Genomic DNA, 17367 nt, shown 5'->3' on the forward strand with positions numbered 1-17367 from the left:
AACTAGTATGTTTCTTGATGTTGGAACACATATAACCTGGCATATTGCCATAAGAATCTATATTTAAGACTAGCGTAATGAGGTTATTTCCTTGACTCTTTCATTCAGCATCCTGATTGATGGTTCATTCCGACCCCTCCAGTTGAATATAAATGTAATGCATCTGAGTGTGGCATTTATTGGCATGGTTTGCTTACCTGGTCTTCTCAACTTGGTTGATGCTCAATGAATCAATATTTTATGCCTTACTGTGTTTCACTTCCTATTTGCGGTGCTTTTCTTTTACTCATACCGACTAGCTTCATTCTGCTTAATTTTAGTCACAAGTTCTCTTCAACTATATTGAGTTAAGGACGTTGTCTCAAACTAGGTAGACAGGAACATCTATGGGATGGAGGGCTGTGCCAGAAAGAATTTTGCTGAGAGGAGCAGAGATTAGTGTCAGTGACTTCTGCAAGGTTCATTTATGGCGTCCACTGGCCTTGGTCACGGAGGAGCAGGCAGTTCTAGAAGTGCTAATGGATACAAGAGTTCATCTAGTTCAGTCGACTGGCTGGGAAGAGAAATGTTTGAGATGAGGTTGAGAGACAGGGTGGACCATGATGATGACGGGGTGAGCTTCTCAATTTTGACTGCAACCTAGTCAATGCTCCATAGTTGACTCTACCACCAGTGGTCTTAGTCACAGCACTAACTATGTTCTCTGTTAATTGAACATACCATGCTTTTACTGGAGTTTTCTGACTTTTGTTTTTCTCAGGAATAGTCTGCCTGATATTCCTACTGCTTTAGTATTCACTTGAGAGTCCTTGGATGGAGGCATTTGGTTGCACCTCTTGTGTAAATCAGTTCAAATCAATCTGTATATTGTATTCATTCAAATGAACTTGATAAGCAGTCATATGAAAGTTTAAAAATATGTTTCTAATGTTGAAATATCCTTGTAAATCTAGATGTCTACCACCTAATGGACCTATCAACAAATATATTATTAAGGTTTTTTTCTGTTCGACGCCCCAAGAAACATGCTTACTTATAACCATGGTAACTATATAAGTACACAAATCTTAATGATAATTATAATTAAGGGCTGAAGTCAATATTTCTACGGAATTGTGTATAGTTATCACTTATGACTTATTCACTCTATTACTGAATTCTTTTCTAACAATCCTGTGTTTCTCTACTGTCTCTATCCCCCAAGCTGCTCTCTCTCTCTCTCTCTGAGACTTCCTATCTTCTCTTCATTGTTAGAATTAACAAGTAAATTTGCTCTTCTTTTTTTTTGTTTGCTTAAAGTGCTCTTGTATACATATATATTGATTTTGTGTCTCACAAGAATACTACTTCCACTCAGCTTATTAGAGCATTTCAGCTTCAATGATCATTTATCTGGAAGACATCATTCTTTCTTTCTTTTTGGAATAATCATGCAGGACAGCGAACCAGATATAATTGATGGTGTGGGTGCAGAAACAGGGCATGTTATCAGAACCAGTATTGGTGGTCGAAATGGTCAACCCAAGCAGGTTATAGTTAGTTACGAGAAGTGTTACTTATCATGTGGTTGGGATGAAAAATGACTATTTTTATTGTGGTTCACAGGATGTAAGTTACATTGCAGAACACGTGGTTGGAACTGGTTCTTTTGGTGTGGTTTTCCAAGTAAGCACTGCATAATTTCTGGGTTATTTACTTTTCTATATTATTCTGATATAAATTTGCTATCGTCACAGGCAAAATGTAGAGAGACTGGAGAGATTGTGGCAATTAAAAAGGTTCTTCAAGATAAGCGCTACAAGAACAGAGAACTGCAGATTATGCAAATGTTGGATCATCCTAATATTGTTGCTCTTAAACACTCTTTCTTCTCAACAACAGACAAGGAGGAAGTATACCTCAACCTTGTGCTTGATTTTGTTCCAGAATCTGTCAATCGTATTGCGAGACAATACACTAGAATGAACCAAAGGATGCCATTGATATACGTCAAACTCTATACCTATCAGGTATGTTGCATTTTCCGGTGGATCTAAACTGTTAGTTAGACACTAGCTTGGTCATGTAACCTTTGTCTCTGAATTGCATCTCTCATTGTAGACATTGGCTGGTGCTGCTTGTGCTATATTACTTTGGCTAGTTTTGAGTTTTATTTTCCTTCTTTACTATCCAGTACCTGTTGGTAGCTTAGTCCTCTTCCATTACTGTATTTAGCCTATTTAATTTGGGTGAGTGGGTGAAAGATACATTGTGGGGAATCCACCATTGAATTGTCACATGGTGCAAAAGCTTAAGTTGGGAACTATTTTATACATTTGGTGCGTATCACGAACTTGTAATTTATCTTGTTTAGACTTTTAGACCTTTCTTCCTTGTGATGGTTTATCAAGTCAGTCAGTGTTCTGCATGATAAGTGTCACATCTTTTCGCCAGTCAATTGTCTCTAAGTTGCAACACAATCCCCCCAACCCCAAAAGCAAAAAGAACAAAAAAGGGAAAACAAAGATGGTTAAAATGTTAAGACTAGAAAACCCGTCAAAGAAAGAGTAGAGAACTTCCAGTGTATTTGCCTATAAGTTGCTTTTTATCCATCTAGACTTGTATGAGTTGTTGTCGTACCTACGGTTAATGTGCCTCTATCATGGTGGACCAAAAGTCCATCAGATTCATATGCCCACTGTGTATTGAAATTAAGTCAATGTTTCAAGGTTCATAGCTCACAGGTTGACATTAGACCATTGCTTTCCTTCTGTCCTTTTGATTGTCCACCTAGCTTTGCTAGTTCGTAGATGAATTGTATTATTGAAAACAAGAAAAGGGCCTTAAAATATTTTGATATGTTCTATTAGAAAATTTACTATTAACTACTTACAGAAAATTCAAACATTTAATGCTGGACTAGTTGTTGATTCGAGGCCATCTAATGTCTCACTTACTATACCTTTTTCCTTTTTTTGGCTCAGATATGCAGGGCACTGGCTTATATTCATAACTGTATTGGCATCTGTCACCGTGACATCAAGCCTCAGAATTTACTGGTTAGATGTTTCTTTATGATAGTGGATTCTGTTCTTTTAAGTAAATACTTTGTTAATTTTTACTCTTGACCTCATTCTTTGGATAATGATTTTCTGGATTGAAGGCCCTCTAATCATGATTAGTTAATTAGGTGATTTTTTTTTTCTTTCTAAATGTGTATGATTAGCTGCAATGCATTATGTGCGCATGTGATTTTACAACTTAATAATCTAGTTGGACTAACTGTACTTATTTGTTTATAGAATAGACTTTGATATGATTCTGTATTATATATTTAGATGACATATGATGACAAGAGGGGCTGGCTCAGATGGTGAGCACCCTCCACCTCCAATCTTAAGGTTGTGGGTTCGAGTCACCGAGGGAGCAAAAAGGTGGGAGCTCCTAGGGAGGGGTAGAAAAATTAATTAAAAAAAATATGGTTAAACTGAGTGGATGAAATTCTATACTTTATCGCATAGGTCACGGGTTCGAGCCATGCCTCTTGCAAAAATTCTTCATCAAAAATAGCGGGAGCTTAGTGCACCGGGCTCTCTTCTTTTTTTTTTTTTTTTTTTTTTATATCGCATAGAAAGCCCTATTCTTCATCAAAAAAGTTCTCGTAGAAAGCCTTATTTAATAAAAATGTAAAACTGTATAGCAAAAAGGAGGAAAGGGACTGAAAGGAGGAACACCCAAGCATTTTGCATAAATGATTGCAAATTGTATATTTAGGGTTTTATGATGTGTGTATAATGATATGTGATGCCCGGTAGAATACTTCAATTCTGGGAGAAAGTCTTAAGACCATAACGAGTGAAGTGGTAAAGAGCATTGAAGAGGTTTCTTAACTTAATATTATTTGTTGGGCAAGGCACTAAGCAGACTATAGAGAAACCAAGTAACTTAGTAGGCGCTTGGCCATGAAAACCAAATATTTTTTACTTTATCTGGTATTTTGGAGTTGGAGTTGGAGATGGAGTTGTGTTTGGTTATAGTTTTTGCAAAGAATATTTTGTTGTTTGAATGTATTGAAAGTGAAAAAAGTGGGAAATAAAAGTGAAAAACAAGTTTTTGTTGTTTTTCAAATTCCAAATACAACTTCAAGTTGTATTTGAAATTTTTATGACCAAACACCATAAAGTGAAAAAATAATTCTGAAAAAAGTGAATAATTCTCATTGACAAACGGGCCCTTAGTATCTAGCAGATCAAGAATACAAATCCTTTTAAGTTGAACCGTCTAAGAGGCAATACATTTACACCTTTAGAAAGAGAGATGCAATAGCATAATCTTATGGTAGAATACGTGATGATGTCAGCTTAATTTTGGGTAGTGTCATGTTATTGCTATTGCTGGTATCTTGTGGTTATCATCGTGATATTCTTATCTCACTCAGCTGGAATACTGTTTAATACTTAGGTAAATCCACACACGCATCAGCTGAAGCTTTGTGATTTTGGAAGTGCAAAAGTTTTGGTAATTTCTCTCTGCAAAGACCACTTTGCATTTAAGAATCTCACACTCGCTACAGTTTTCCGACTTAATTCTTTGACCACTGGTTAGGTGAAAGGTGAACCCAATGTGTCATATATCTGTTCGAGATATTATCGTGCCCCTGAACTCATATTTGGTGCCACCGAATACACAACAGCCATTGATATTTGGTCTACAGGTTGCGTGATGGCTGAGTTACTTCTTGGACAGGTATGTCCCTGTCTTAATGTTTTTGTGCTATTCTTAGTTGTAGTCTTTGTTCTAATACTTCTAATAAATCCTGTTTGACAGCCATTGTTTCCCGGAGAGAGTGGGGTTGATCAATTAGTAGAGATTATAAAGGTGAATTTTAGAAACCTTTTATATTCTTGATATTGTCTTCTCAAGGATACTTAACTGATTTCCTTGGACCATTGTTGCCTCAGTAAATAAGGGAGCATATCTCCTTTTGGGGCAAATTCTAAAAAAAAGAGAGCATGTTTTCACATTATGGCTTAAGAGTTTGCCTTCTGCACAGTATGATTATAGACTTAAAATGCCTATGTGATATTGATACCTAATGTTTGTACAAAAAAATATCCAGTTTTTGTAGTTCAACGGGTAATAAATAAGAGAAAAGAAAGATCTTGTACCCTGCATTTGTAGAAATTTGTGGAACTTGCACTCATCCGCTGTTGTCTTACGTTAGATATCTATCCTTGAGTCAATGAAGTTTTACTCATCCACTTTTGTCCTATATTAGATATCTATCCTCGAGTCAATGAAGTTTCACTCATCCACTTTTTAACTTTTGAAATTCCCAACTAGTTTTAGGGGTTCTTGCTGATGAACATATTAATTCATGTCTGTGGTGCTGTCATACACTTAAAACTGCTGTTTTCTGCTCCCCCTGGAAGAGAGTTGAGGTGGATGTTGGGGTTGGAGACCTCTTTGTTTATACCCTTTGGGACTATTTTTGTGAGTACTTTTGTTTATAATGTAGCTATACATGTTGATGGAAAAGATGGATTGTTATTTGTCAGCCTACTTATGCATGCGGGATTTAATCATATATCTTCGCTGTAGGAATGCCAGTATTTGCTATGGATCATCTGCCTTAATAATAAGTTAAACTTTCCTTTTCTGCTTCAAACTCTATGCAGGTTTTGGGGACACCTACTAGAGAGGAGATAAAATGCATGAACCCAAACTACACCGAGTTTAAATTTCCACAAATAAAACCACATCCATGGCATAAGGTATGTTGTGTCAAGTAAAGCTGAAATTCAATATATAAAGCTTGATTATTGGTGTTCCCTGCAGCAGCTTATGTACTCTTGGTCATTCCATCTCTTTACTTTTTGATGAAAAATGGGCTGTGATTATAGCCTTTATTTTATTCTTCCTTCTACTGAAAGTCAGATGTAGTTCACCAGAACCATGGGCTACTTAATGTGGTTCATTTTTTTCTTCCATCAAGTATGAAGGATGACATTAGAAATACTGATGTTAATCAATTAAAGTTGGTCAAGGACAGTTTTGAAAGTTCCTTATTTCTGCTTAATGACTTAAAAGTCAAAAGGTGGATAAGATACTTGCGCCCAAAAAAGGGGCATATATAGATTAACAAAAATCGGGGAAAGCCATGCCTAAATCTGATAACTTGATTTTCCCTTAGGTTGTATTTACCTCATTTTATTGCTTGTCCTGGATCTGGAGTGACGATCTCTAGAGAAGAGTCAATGGTATAAAGTTCCTCGAAGAGAGCCCCTCTTCCTCGTTACTATGGTAAATGACATTTTAAAATTTCTAGAAGCAAGTGGAAAATTTCTGCTTTGAAGAAACAAATAGGACTGGTGGGTAATTTTTCACCCACCCTTCCATGGTGTGGAAAGATGGGACACTGAAAATCAGGAATTGAGAATGAGAGCAGTCTGTGTTAAAAAGTACAACCTGTTGGCTAAAGATAGAGAACATATGGCACTTGGTTCCAGAATATCGTAGAGGATGGTGGTATTTGGTGCACCTAATGGAGTACTTGAAAATCATAGTCTGTCAAATACCATGAAAGACATGAACATTCTTCCCGTTGGTTCACATGTGTCCGATGGTAAGGCATTGTAAGATCCAAATTATTCAGAACAAAAGATGGGAGTAAAGATTGTGTGTGGACGAACAGAGAAGAATGTCAAATAGGAAATTCTTAGGAGAGTTTTAGATGAGCCTTGATTGTGCCATGTGACATGTCTTACATTTATAAATACTTCTATTTCAAGGCTCTTTGAGCCTTTGAGATGCTTCCAAGCCTGAACAAGACTTTGTGCATCAAGAATGTACAGCATGTCAGAGTACTAGTGGAGTGATGAGTTTAACTAGCTTTTAATGTGATGCACCTAGAAACTTGTGCTATCGACTAGTGCAGTAAGATATTGACTATATTATCTTTCCATTTAGCCCATGGGAACATTCTCATTTATTGTCTTTTATTCCATATATCTCGATGAATTGTGCGTCTCGTTTCCTGATTGTTTTCTGTCGTATACAGAGTTCATATTTCTCTGTCGCCATTATCCCTTTAGTAAGTTATTTCCTCTATGCAAGTCTAACTGTGCCTCACAAAGCATCTTTCAGGTTTTCCAGAAGCGATTGCCTCCAGAAGCGGTTGACCTGATTTGTCGGTTTTTCCAGTACTCACCCTATTTGAGATGCACTGCTGTAAGTCTACTTTCATTCTGGATTAATTCAATCTCATTATCTTGAGGTTTGCCTGTAGTAGTAGCCTATTTAATTCTGCTTTAATCATGCAGTTGGAGGCTTGTATTCATCCATTCTTTGATGAATTGAGGGATCCTAATACCCGTCTTCCCAATGGTCGCCCTCTTCCACCACTTTACAATTTTAAGCCCCAAGGTAATGTACACCAAAGGAAGGCTATTTTGCCACATTGTAAGCATATTACGTGGGTGACTTATTAGATTAGGTAGGACTGATTTCAGACTGAGGCTTTGGGACTAATAATCATTATTTCAACTGCAACCACAGATGGGAAAGAAAAAGATGAGACCTGAATTGGGCGGAATTTTTATAGTGGTTTCATATAGCTGACTTCAACTAATTCGTATTGAGGTGTAGTTTATTGATTATGATGATGTTCTCTAATTATGAAGGAAGCTTAACCTCAACTTTTTTGATCACCAAAAAAAAAAAAAACACAATTCAGTACCACACGGGCAGACTTATGCTGGTTGATTGAGCTGTTTCTGCTCCAGCATGGATCTTACTGCTTTTGCTCTAATTATTCACCATGTAGGTTAACATATGTTGCACCTAGGATTCTAAGGAATGCGGTTAACTACCATATGTGTCCAGCTGTTCAAAAATTAAAATAGCTTAACTTCTATGCAGTCAAGTCAAGTGTAGATGTGGTTTGCTAATACTCCAGTGATTGGACCACAAGACTAGTAGACTTGGGCAGTACCTTTGGCAATATTTTACTCTCTCTCTGAATATTCAAATTCTCAATTAGTGAGTCCTAAATTTTTCTCTAGCTCTTTTGATGTATGTGTCTTCTTTATTGTGGCATGCACCTTTGCAGAGCTCACTGGAATTCCTACTGAAACTCTCCAGCGCCTCGTTCCAGAACATGCTCGAAGACAGAATTTATTCATGGCTTTACGATCCTAGTGGCTATTTCACATTTTTGCCACTGTCCCTATCTTCTGTACAATGTGATAAAGTGGTGTTTGGACATCATCCACAAGTGCTTGTTAAATGTGGTTGTAGATCAAGTTCACAGCGCTGTTAGACTTGCCGTTGCATGTATGTGAGAGAGCATCTTGTAATTTGTTCCTGATAGCTGTAACGAATACTGTGCATATATGTCAAAGCACGTTTTGTATACGTACGAAAACACTGAGGTTTTAGGTTTGGATGAAGAAAAGCTTAAGAGATTTTTATATAATTGTTTCAGTTTTTTGTTTTAGCACCAATTTGTTTCAGGGGCAATACTAGCTAATTTTCATACCATAAAAGGGTGATATATGTCTTCAGTATTTCCTTGCATGTGTTATTCAGCGAAACACGATCACATTTTCAAATCTTACTTTTCTAAGACTAGAAGAGCTGTTTTCAGCAAATTGGACTATTGTTGGCTTTGATAATCATATCTCCAATAAACTGTTGATATTCCAAGAGCTATTCTCATGTGGCCAATAGCAATGTTTTTCATAGGTTTTATACGGTGAGCATTGATGTATGTGCCTTGTTGCTAGATGAGCAGTAGTAGTAGGTACTCTTGACGTTGTCAAGTCATTTGCTTCCTTATCCGCATTGTGGTTTCTGGAAATCCTTGCTATAGTCATAGCTTGAATAGGATAAGGTTGTTATAGGAATTAAATCTGTTGGCACTTTTTTGGCTTTTGTTTGCTCCCTATATTTAGTATGGGAACCCCTGTAATGAAACTAACTAATTTAATTTTGTGCTAGTTATCTTTTGTACTATCTGCATCGTCTTGATACCATCAATGAAATCAATTCATCAAAAATAAGAATAAGGAAACAAAAGATGTGGCACTCATGAGTTGTAAGCTGACAACAGTTAGCCCATAAGTGCGTTTTGCCTGGACGGTTTTGACCAAAAGAAAGCAAGAATTTCAATATCATTGAATATATTGACAAAATCACATTGAAGTGAGCAACCTCTTGATTATGGGCATTAGTAAAGTTACAGATAATGTATGGTCTCTATTTATTATTTTCTGGTTCAAAATTTTACTTTCAGGTTCTTTTTTATTAGATTGGGGATGAGGTAGGTTTTGGGGGATATGAATCAATGAAAATTGAACTCACATATTGTGTCAGAGATTTCACTAGTGCTACCAGACTATAATAATTTTATTGACTTGCAAATTACATTCCTATGACGTGGGAATACATTAGTTACTACTTTGTGATATTAGAAATCAAGCAAATTACCGCTTACCGTTAAATTATACGCTAATCCTGCCAGTCTTCTCTTTGAAATAATTCATGTATTTGTCCTGTTGAAGTATAAAAAATTTATTAACCAATCCCAATAGACAAATTTTTTCTTACAAATATCTTATAAGCATTATTGTTTACCAAACAATTCTTTTCACTACATATTCTACTTCGGACCCACTTTTATTAAAACGAAGAGGACAACCAAAATAAATTGTTTTAATTACGTAATGAATATATCAGGTTATAGATGAGGTCCAACCGATGCATTTCAACGTTAAAAGAGTTCTTAATTTCACTTGACTACGGGGAAGCTCCACATAAAAGACTAAAATTGCGGTATTTATAATAAACGCTTACTACGTTAAGTTCATTATACTTCGAAAATTTGCACATCAACAAATAAGTAATGCCAAGTTAGAAGGATTTTCATGTAACTAAGGAGTAGAAGCAAAGCTGTAAAGATGGAATTCTCGAACAGATAGATGTATAAAGTTTTATTATACTACTAGTTCTACTTTATATTTTTACTAGTTCTTTTCTTTCTTTTCTTCTATCACAGAGTAATCCCTCAAAAAAAAAAAAAATATTGTGATGGAGGAGTTCTTACAGAATATTTTCTTCAGCTTTTATTTCTCTTTTAGGTTTTGGTTCCAGCAATTTCCAAAAGGAAAAAAGCCTTTTAACTTCTAAATTTTAGTACAACTCCAACTCTAGAAATATGACGGTGGATAAATTCTATTTCTTTCACGTTTTCTCTAATCTTTAAAGATTTATTATACAATTTGTGAGACATAATTTTTAAATAAATAATATAAATTGAAAAAAAAAAATGTTATACGATTTTCTCTGCGTAATAAGCAAAACCCTAAATAGGAAATGCAAACTAGGATATTATTTTTTTTGGTAATAAAACTACTCCCTCTATTCACTTTGCTTTTACTTGTCTATTATGGACCTTACACCCCTCTTAATAAATGAAGTTATATTTTACTGTAGAAATAATTACCTTAGTTTTAGGATCCGTTTGGCCATAAGAATTATTTGTTTTTTTTCACTTTTTAAAAAAAATTAGTGTTTGATCATAAAAATTCCAAATACAACTTATTTGGAATTTGAAAAACAAGAAAAACTTATTTTTCAATTTTTTCACAACCAATACAAGTACATTTCAACAAAAAAATATAATTTCAAAAAATTATGGTAAACACAAACCCAACTCCAACTTCAAAATTCCAAAAAAAAGTGATTTTTTTTTTTTTTTTTTTTTTTTTTTTTTTTGTTTCTATGGCCAAACGGCTACTTAGTTCTGGTGAACATTGCCTAAAAGCCATTTGATTCGGCCGTCACTTTACAAAAATGGGCTTAATGCTAAAACCCCAAATATAAGTATCAAAAATATCCCTTTGTTAAAACATCACTAAAACTGAAACCTAAACCACTCTGCTTCCTCCTCTTCTTCTTCATTTTTTAATTCTCTCTTCTTCTTTTTTTCGTGAAGTGAAGTAGGTGAATTGGTACAAGGAAAAGAAGAAGAAAATGGCATGTATGTCACTCAATATTGGTGCAGCTTCTTCATTGAAGTTTGTAACCAATTGGCAAAACCAGTCAGCAAGGCTATTCTCAGCAAAACAACAATATTGCTCTTCCAACTGGGATTGTTTCAATCTTCGAGTTAGTCGTAGTTCTTGTCGTGGTTTTCATACTTACAAATCTTTTGCCACTGTTTTTAACAGTCTTTCAGTGGATAATGACAACCCCAGTAAGAATCACTACTCCATTTTTGTCTTTCCAGTTTTTTTTTTTTTTTCAATGTGTTTGTAAGAATAGGAAAAAATGAGAAATTGGGTCTTTTGCTTTTTAATTCTTTTCGGTTTTATCCCTTAAAGCAGCTATCTTTACTTGCTTTGCTTTGCTTCTTTGGTTTATTTCTGCTGGAAATCTATGTTGGTACTTTGTTTGGGTAAATTTTTAGCATTTACTAGATGTCTTGGGAATTCCAGAATCTCAGTTATTCTGCCTATTCTGAAGTGATTCTATTTTCTTTACATTGAATGGATATGTTAATACCTGCTTCTTTTCTTGAATTTTGATTTTCCCTTTTCTTTAAAGTGGAAAAAGAAAAAAAAAGGAATTATGATTTTTATTCAATAGCTTGATATTGCAAAAAAAATCCTTTCTTTTTATAATAAAGTACCTTTTTTTGGGTTTTCATTTATCTGGCAAGTGCTAGCTATTTAAATAGCATAATTAGCAACCTTGATCTGTGATATGGTGTGGAATTCCTTATAATTTTGAGCATTACTTATTGATACATTCTAATTGATATTATAGAGGAAAGGGTGGTTGTCTTGGTAATTGGAGGAGGAGGGAGAGAACATGCGCTCTGTCATGCGCTGAGGCGATCCCCTTCTTGTGATGCTATTTTCTGTGCACCTGGTAATGCTGGAATTTCCAGCTCAGGTGATGCGACTTGCATATCGGACCTTGATGTTTTAGATAGTTCAGCTGTGATCGCTTTCTGTCATAAATGGGGAGTTGGGCTGGTTGTGATTGGACCAGAGGCTCCGCTTGTTGCAGGTCTTGCTAATGACCTTGTTAAGGTAGGAATTCCTACCTTTGGACCCTCTTCAGAAGCAGCTGCTTTAGAAGGTTCTAAGAACTTCATGAAGAGCTTATGTGACAAATATGGAATTCCTACTGCAAAGGTCCGCGCCCTCTATCCAGTTTCATCTACATTTACTTGTTTTTTGTTAAACAAAATGTAATGTTATGTTGTTATGTTGCAAAAAAAAAAAAAAAATAGATGTCATAGAGAGTTAATTTTACAAAGAGTGTACGATTATAAAGACGGATGTTGTTATTGGTTAAAAATTGTTATAGAGGGGTAGAATTTATGGTAAAAAATCGGTTCCGAAAAAGATTTGACTTTTATAATGAAAGGGTGGCTGTTATAGAGAGGTCTGACTGTACTTGGTTCATTTCATCTCTTGACTTCATCTGCGGTGGATATGTTTGCAGTATCAAGCATTTACAGACCCATCTGCTGCAAAAGAGTACATCAAAAAGGAAGGTGCTCCAATTGTGGTTAAAGCGGATGGATTGGCTGCTGGTAAAGGTGTGATTGTTGCCATGACATTGGAGCAAGCATACGAGGCTGTTGATTCTATGCTTGTAGACAATGCTTTTGGTTCAGCTGGTTCTCGAGTCATTATAGAGGAATATCTGGAAGGAGAGGAAGCATCATTTTTTGCTCTAGTAGATGGTGAGCATGCCATACCTCTGGAATCTGCTCAAGACCACAAACGTGTTGGCGATGGCGATACAGGACCAAATACTGGTGGGATGGGGGCATATTCTCCGGCTCCTGTCTTGACAAAAGAACTGCAATCAGTGGTCATGGAGTCTATAATTTTCCCTACGGTGAAGGGAATGGCTGAAGAAGGCTGCAAATTTGTTGGGGTTCTGTATGCTGGGCTCATGATCGAGAAGAAATCTGGTTTGCCGAAGTTAATTGAGTACAATGTGCGCTTTGGAGATCCAGAATGTCAGGTTAGTTGGATTTGCTTGCCAGTTGCAATAGAACTTGTCATTTTCGTATTGAAAGTTGTGTCATTACCATAGATTCTTATTTCAAATTATGCTTAGGAAAGCATCGGACCCTTTGCTACTTCACTTTGGTATACGATGAATATGTTGTGTGAAACATTCTTGCTTTCTATCGATTACATGATTTGGTATTTGCTAAGTAGACTAGGTGTTAGTCTTTCAGCAGCGATAGATGCATTCTAAGAGTAGCATATACTTTTTTTTTGGGTGAAAAAAGAGTTATTACCATTGTTTCCTACAAGCAAAGAAAATTGTTAAATTGGTACAAAATCATTTGTGTAGAGAACTGATTGGTTCAGGAGGTGGATAATTGGAGGTGTTATTGCTAAGTAAGTGGGTGGTCTCTTTCAGTTATGAACTTGAAATATCTGATCTGTTATATGACTCAATAGTCTTTTGGCATTCTTATTTTGGATGACAAGTTACTCCACTATTGTCCCATTAGAACACCTCTCCAGTGCTGCTTCATCACGTTTTTATTGAAGAGTGGAAGCTATTATACTCCCTTAAAACTATATTTTTTTTTCTAAGACAGATCTTAAATTATAGAATTAGCTCACTCTGATCCTCATTTTTCCTATTTATTTGCGTCTAGAGTGCAATTTGAGTAGTTGAATTAGGGGTTCAAGTGAACATTCAGTAGAGCCTTTTTTTGGGGTAATTATTATCCCAAAGAGTGAGTGATATTTTTGACCTATACTAGGATGGAAATCGATGGAAATCAAATACAGTGTGGTGAGAGAGGTGATTCAGAGACCTTACTTTTTCCCACATTTCAAGATTGAAAAGAATTGACGGATGGCTTTGTGTGCAGTTAGTTTTGCCATATTTGTTTAGTTAAAGCAACGGTAATTGAGTAAGTTCATCCTATATGTTTGTCCTATGTTTTGTGTATTCAGGAAAGCAGAATTGTAGGGAAGGGCAATTTTGGGCACAGAAAAGAGTAGAATTTTAACATGACGAACAATGTAATGGAAATAGAGTGGGATCTCATTGTGCTCAGTGTAATTACTCTATCCCACAAAATAGTTTTGAACTCTTTTTTCTTATGCTTTGCAGGTGTTGATGGTCCGGTTAGAGTCTGATTTGATAGAAATTTTGCTGGCAGCTTGTCGTGGGAAGCTAGATGGGGTGTCTTTGGACTGGTCCCCTGGGTCAGCCATGGTGGTTGTAATGGCAAGTAAAGGGTATCCTGGCAGTTACCAGAAAGGAACAATCATTGATAAGCTTGAGGAAGCAGAGCAAGTTGCTCCGTCGGTTAAAGTATTCCATGCTGGAACTGCTTTTGATACGGATGGAAATTTCATTGCTACTGGGGGACGTGTTCTTGGAGTCACAGCAAAAGGAAAGGATCTTGAAGAGGCTCGGGATAGAGCTTATCAAGCCGTTGAACAAATTAGTTGGCCTGGAGGTTTTTATAGACGAGATATTGGCTGGAGAGCACTACCTCAAAAACAATATTCCTAAGGGCGATCTCCTGCAATCATACGTTTCATTGGGGTTGTGATAACATTTTGTAGCATGATATGGTTATCAGCTCGGCATTGACTATATCGGGGTACTCATCTGGCATGGTATTTATGGGGACTGAAGCATGTTCATGGCTCTTTTGAGAACTATGCAATATTAGATGTGAGGAAAGGGTCCAGGAATAGATAGAGAGCCCTGAATTGACAGTAGAACTCTTTAACAAGGTCATTCTATATTGCTTAATGAAAGCTGCTGATAAAACTAAAAAGGAAGCTGTTGTATCCTAAATCTTTTCTTCTTATTCCCCTTTCAGTTTTAAATGAAATGCTCTGATTAGGAGTACGAACAATGCTCTCGTATTTGCTGGTGTAGTCCCTTTAGCGACCCTTGTTCGTTGTATCTTATCCATATCTTCAACAAAAGCAATTTGTTGCTCATTGTATGAAAAAGCATGATGGAATAAATTACTTCAACGTTTTCTTTATTTTTGGTTCCTCCAAAGTTGAGAGAATTGCTCATCTTTTGTCAGTTCTCATTGTATGAAAAATACAGCATAATAGTGGCGTAAAAAGTTCTTTTACTGCCTTTGTTTAAAGGTGGTGATGCCTTCGAAGTTACATTTTGAAAATTCTGGTCACAGGATTCTGTATAATGGTGCTCAGTTCTTGTCAAATGATGAGACTAAATTATGGTTTAGCAGATCAACATGTTTTGACCACGCAAGTCGCTTTTTCTCTTGCACGCCAAGGGTGCTGTATTGTTGCTTAGTTTTCTTGGACACCCTCTACATGGACTTGGACTTGGCAATAAGCTATCTATCCACAAGGCTTAAAATTGGCGTTTAGATCTGATTTTAGATTAAAGTTTAAATTTTTTGAGGAAACACTAGCAATCTCTTCCCACAAGAGTGCACGTGATCCTTATTAGGAAGAAAATGGGACAACTTTGTGGTCTTAGTAACTGTTAAGTCCAGGTACCTGATGCATGTGAGAGTTAGGAAAGAGAGACTTTAGCATGTACTCTATAAATAGCTAGAAAACCAAGTTAATGGTGGCAGTTTTTCATAATTTCAACCTAAGGCAAAATTACTGCCTCTGTTTAATTGCATGTACTTGCGTTTATGGTTAGCAAGTCAACTGAAAAAACATTATGTGAAGAATAGCACCATGTGAACAATAAGGAAGAATACGATTGATCATTTTAGTACTTATTGAACTAGTATCAGAAACTAATAGAAATTGATATTTTACCATTCCACTTGTATTTAATTGATGGTAGTATATTGTTTTGAACTAACAACAAATGAAATGCAAATTAAACAGGAGAGTTCAAGGTGAAGTTTGATTTCATTTCCAAAGCTTTCATTACAAGCAAAACTAACCTATCAAACTTTCACTATGAACATTACAACCCTAACCCAGAAAACGAAACAACATCATCATCAAGCCCTTTCACCCCTAATACGCCTAGCCAATTGAATATCCTTAGGCATAATGGTTACTCTTTTACCATGAATAGCACACAAATTGGTGTCCTCAAATAGACCCACCAGGTAAGCCTCAGCAGCCTCCTGAAGTGCAGCCACAGCACTGCTCTGGAATCTCAGATCCGTCTTGAAATCCTGCGCTATTTCTCTAACAAGTCTTTGAAAGGGTAGCTTTCGTATCAAAAGCTCAGTGCTCTTCTGGTACTTACGGATCTCACGAAGAGCAACAGTTCCAGGACGGAAACGGTGAGGCTTCTTCACTCCTCCTGTTGCGGGTGCTGATTTCCTTGCGGCTTTTGTTGCTAATTGCTTTCTTGGTGCCTTTCCTCCTGTCGATTTTCGTGCTGTTTGCTTTGTTCTTGCCATTTCTTCTGAGAGACAAAATGATTAAACTGTTGTGTGTTAATGATGATTGTGGTGAGGAGGAGAGCTGTGTATATATACTTAGAAGATTAGAGGAATGTGGAGGGAGAAGTTGAAAATTTAGTGGAAAATTCTAGGGGGACCACTAAAATGTGGAGGGAGAAGTTTAAAATTTAGTGGAAAATTCTAGGGGGGCGCTAATGTGAACCGTTTGATTGTGTAGAAATGGACGGCGATGTTGTGCTTTCAGATAGATGACACGGATCGCGATCCATGTGCTTCTGCTTTTATAAATTAACCAATAGTTTCATATAGAGTAATCGAAATATCTTCTCACTGAATATAATCTAATTCGTTATTTATTTCCTTTTTAAATAACAAAAGAATATGGATGGGTTTAAAAAAAAAAAAATCAATAATGAGTATTTGTAATAATAACTAGAAAAAAAGCTAGTAAACACGAAATTATTTTTAAACACTAGCCTTACCCATTTGAAATGAAAGAAATAGAGTGTAAAAGAAAAATTATACTTTTAAAAAATAAGAATAAAATAGAATGTGAAAAGTCACTTACTTATTACACCATAGAATTACCAGCAAATAGCAATTTTTACATCCTTGAGAATTAAAGAGTGTAATTGCTTCCCTCAATTACATCGAATGTCATTATTGACCAAGCAATTACTTAACCACACAAACAATTCGAAATTGCATAATTATACCTAATTACAAATTCAATTACATCTAGGGGTAAGTAGTTTGATTTGGCATCTTCATGTCAAGGTTCAAGATTTTCCGGGTAGTAATTCTAGGGGCGTACGTAGTTTGATTTGGATCAATATAGTGGGCGTTTGGCCATAAAAATTATTCACTTTTTTCCGGAAGTTTTTTCACTTTTTTTACTTTTAGCGGTTGGCCATAAAAATTATTCACTTTTTTCCGGAATACTAAAAACAAGGAAAACT

The 17367-nt window shown here is 36.0% G+C and overlaps 3 protein-coding genes across 4 annotated transcripts; 2 read left to right on the top strand and 1 right to left on the bottom strand.

The window, feature by feature from the left end:
- Positions 1 to 341: 341 nt before the first annotated feature.
- Positions 342 to 8556, top strand: LOC132064532 (shaggy-related protein kinase kappa). Of its 2 annotated transcripts, XM_059457536.1 has the most exons (12): positions 342 to 613; positions 1437 to 1529; positions 1606 to 1665; positions 1737 to 2009; positions 2964 to 3038; positions 4441 to 4497; positions 4585 to 4725; positions 4807 to 4857; positions 5658 to 5753; positions 7126 to 7209; positions 7302 to 7404; positions 8090 to 8556. In XM_059457536.1, the coding sequence occupies exons 1-12, from the start codon at positions 467 to 469 to the stop codon at positions 8176 to 8178; spliced, it is 1269 nt and encodes a 422-aa protein (XP_059313519.1). In that variant the 5' UTR covers positions 342 to 466; the 3' UTR covers positions 8179 to 8556. The 2 variants fall into 2 exon arrangements, with proteins under 2 accessions (XP_059313519.1, XP_059313520.1); XM_059457537.1 differs by lacking the exon at positions 4807 to 4857.
- Positions 8557 to 10894: 2338 nt separating this feature from the next.
- LOC132064533 (phosphoribosylamine--glycine ligase) lies at positions 10895 to 15037 on the top strand. The gene is made up of 4 exons (XM_059457538.1): positions 10895 to 11236; positions 11809 to 12182; positions 12496 to 13026; positions 14143 to 15037. The coding sequence occupies exons 1-4, from the start codon at positions 11014 to 11016 to the stop codon at positions 14548 to 14550; spliced, it is 1536 nt and encodes a 511-aa protein (XP_059313521.1). The 5' UTR covers positions 10895 to 11013; the 3' UTR covers positions 14551 to 15037.
- Positions 15038 to 15880: 843 nt separating this feature from the next.
- LOC132062739 (histone H3.2-like) lies at positions 15881 to 16453 on the bottom strand. Its single transcript, XM_059455247.1, has one exon. It carries the CDS (start codon positions 16403 to 16405, stop codon positions 15995 to 15997), a length of 411 nt encoding a protein of 136 aa, XP_059311230.1. The 5' UTR covers positions 16406 to 16453; the 3' UTR covers positions 15881 to 15994.
- Positions 16454 to 17367: the final 914 nt, after the last annotated feature.

This window comes from Lycium ferocissimum, chromosome 7 (assembly GCF_029784015.1).
Source record: "Lycium ferocissimum isolate CSIRO_LF1 chromosome 7, AGI_CSIRO_Lferr_CH_V1, whole genome shotgun sequence".
In the NCBI taxonomy this organism is placed as follows: Eukaryota; Viridiplantae; Streptophyta; class Magnoliopsida; order Solanales; family Solanaceae; genus Lycium; species Lycium ferocissimum.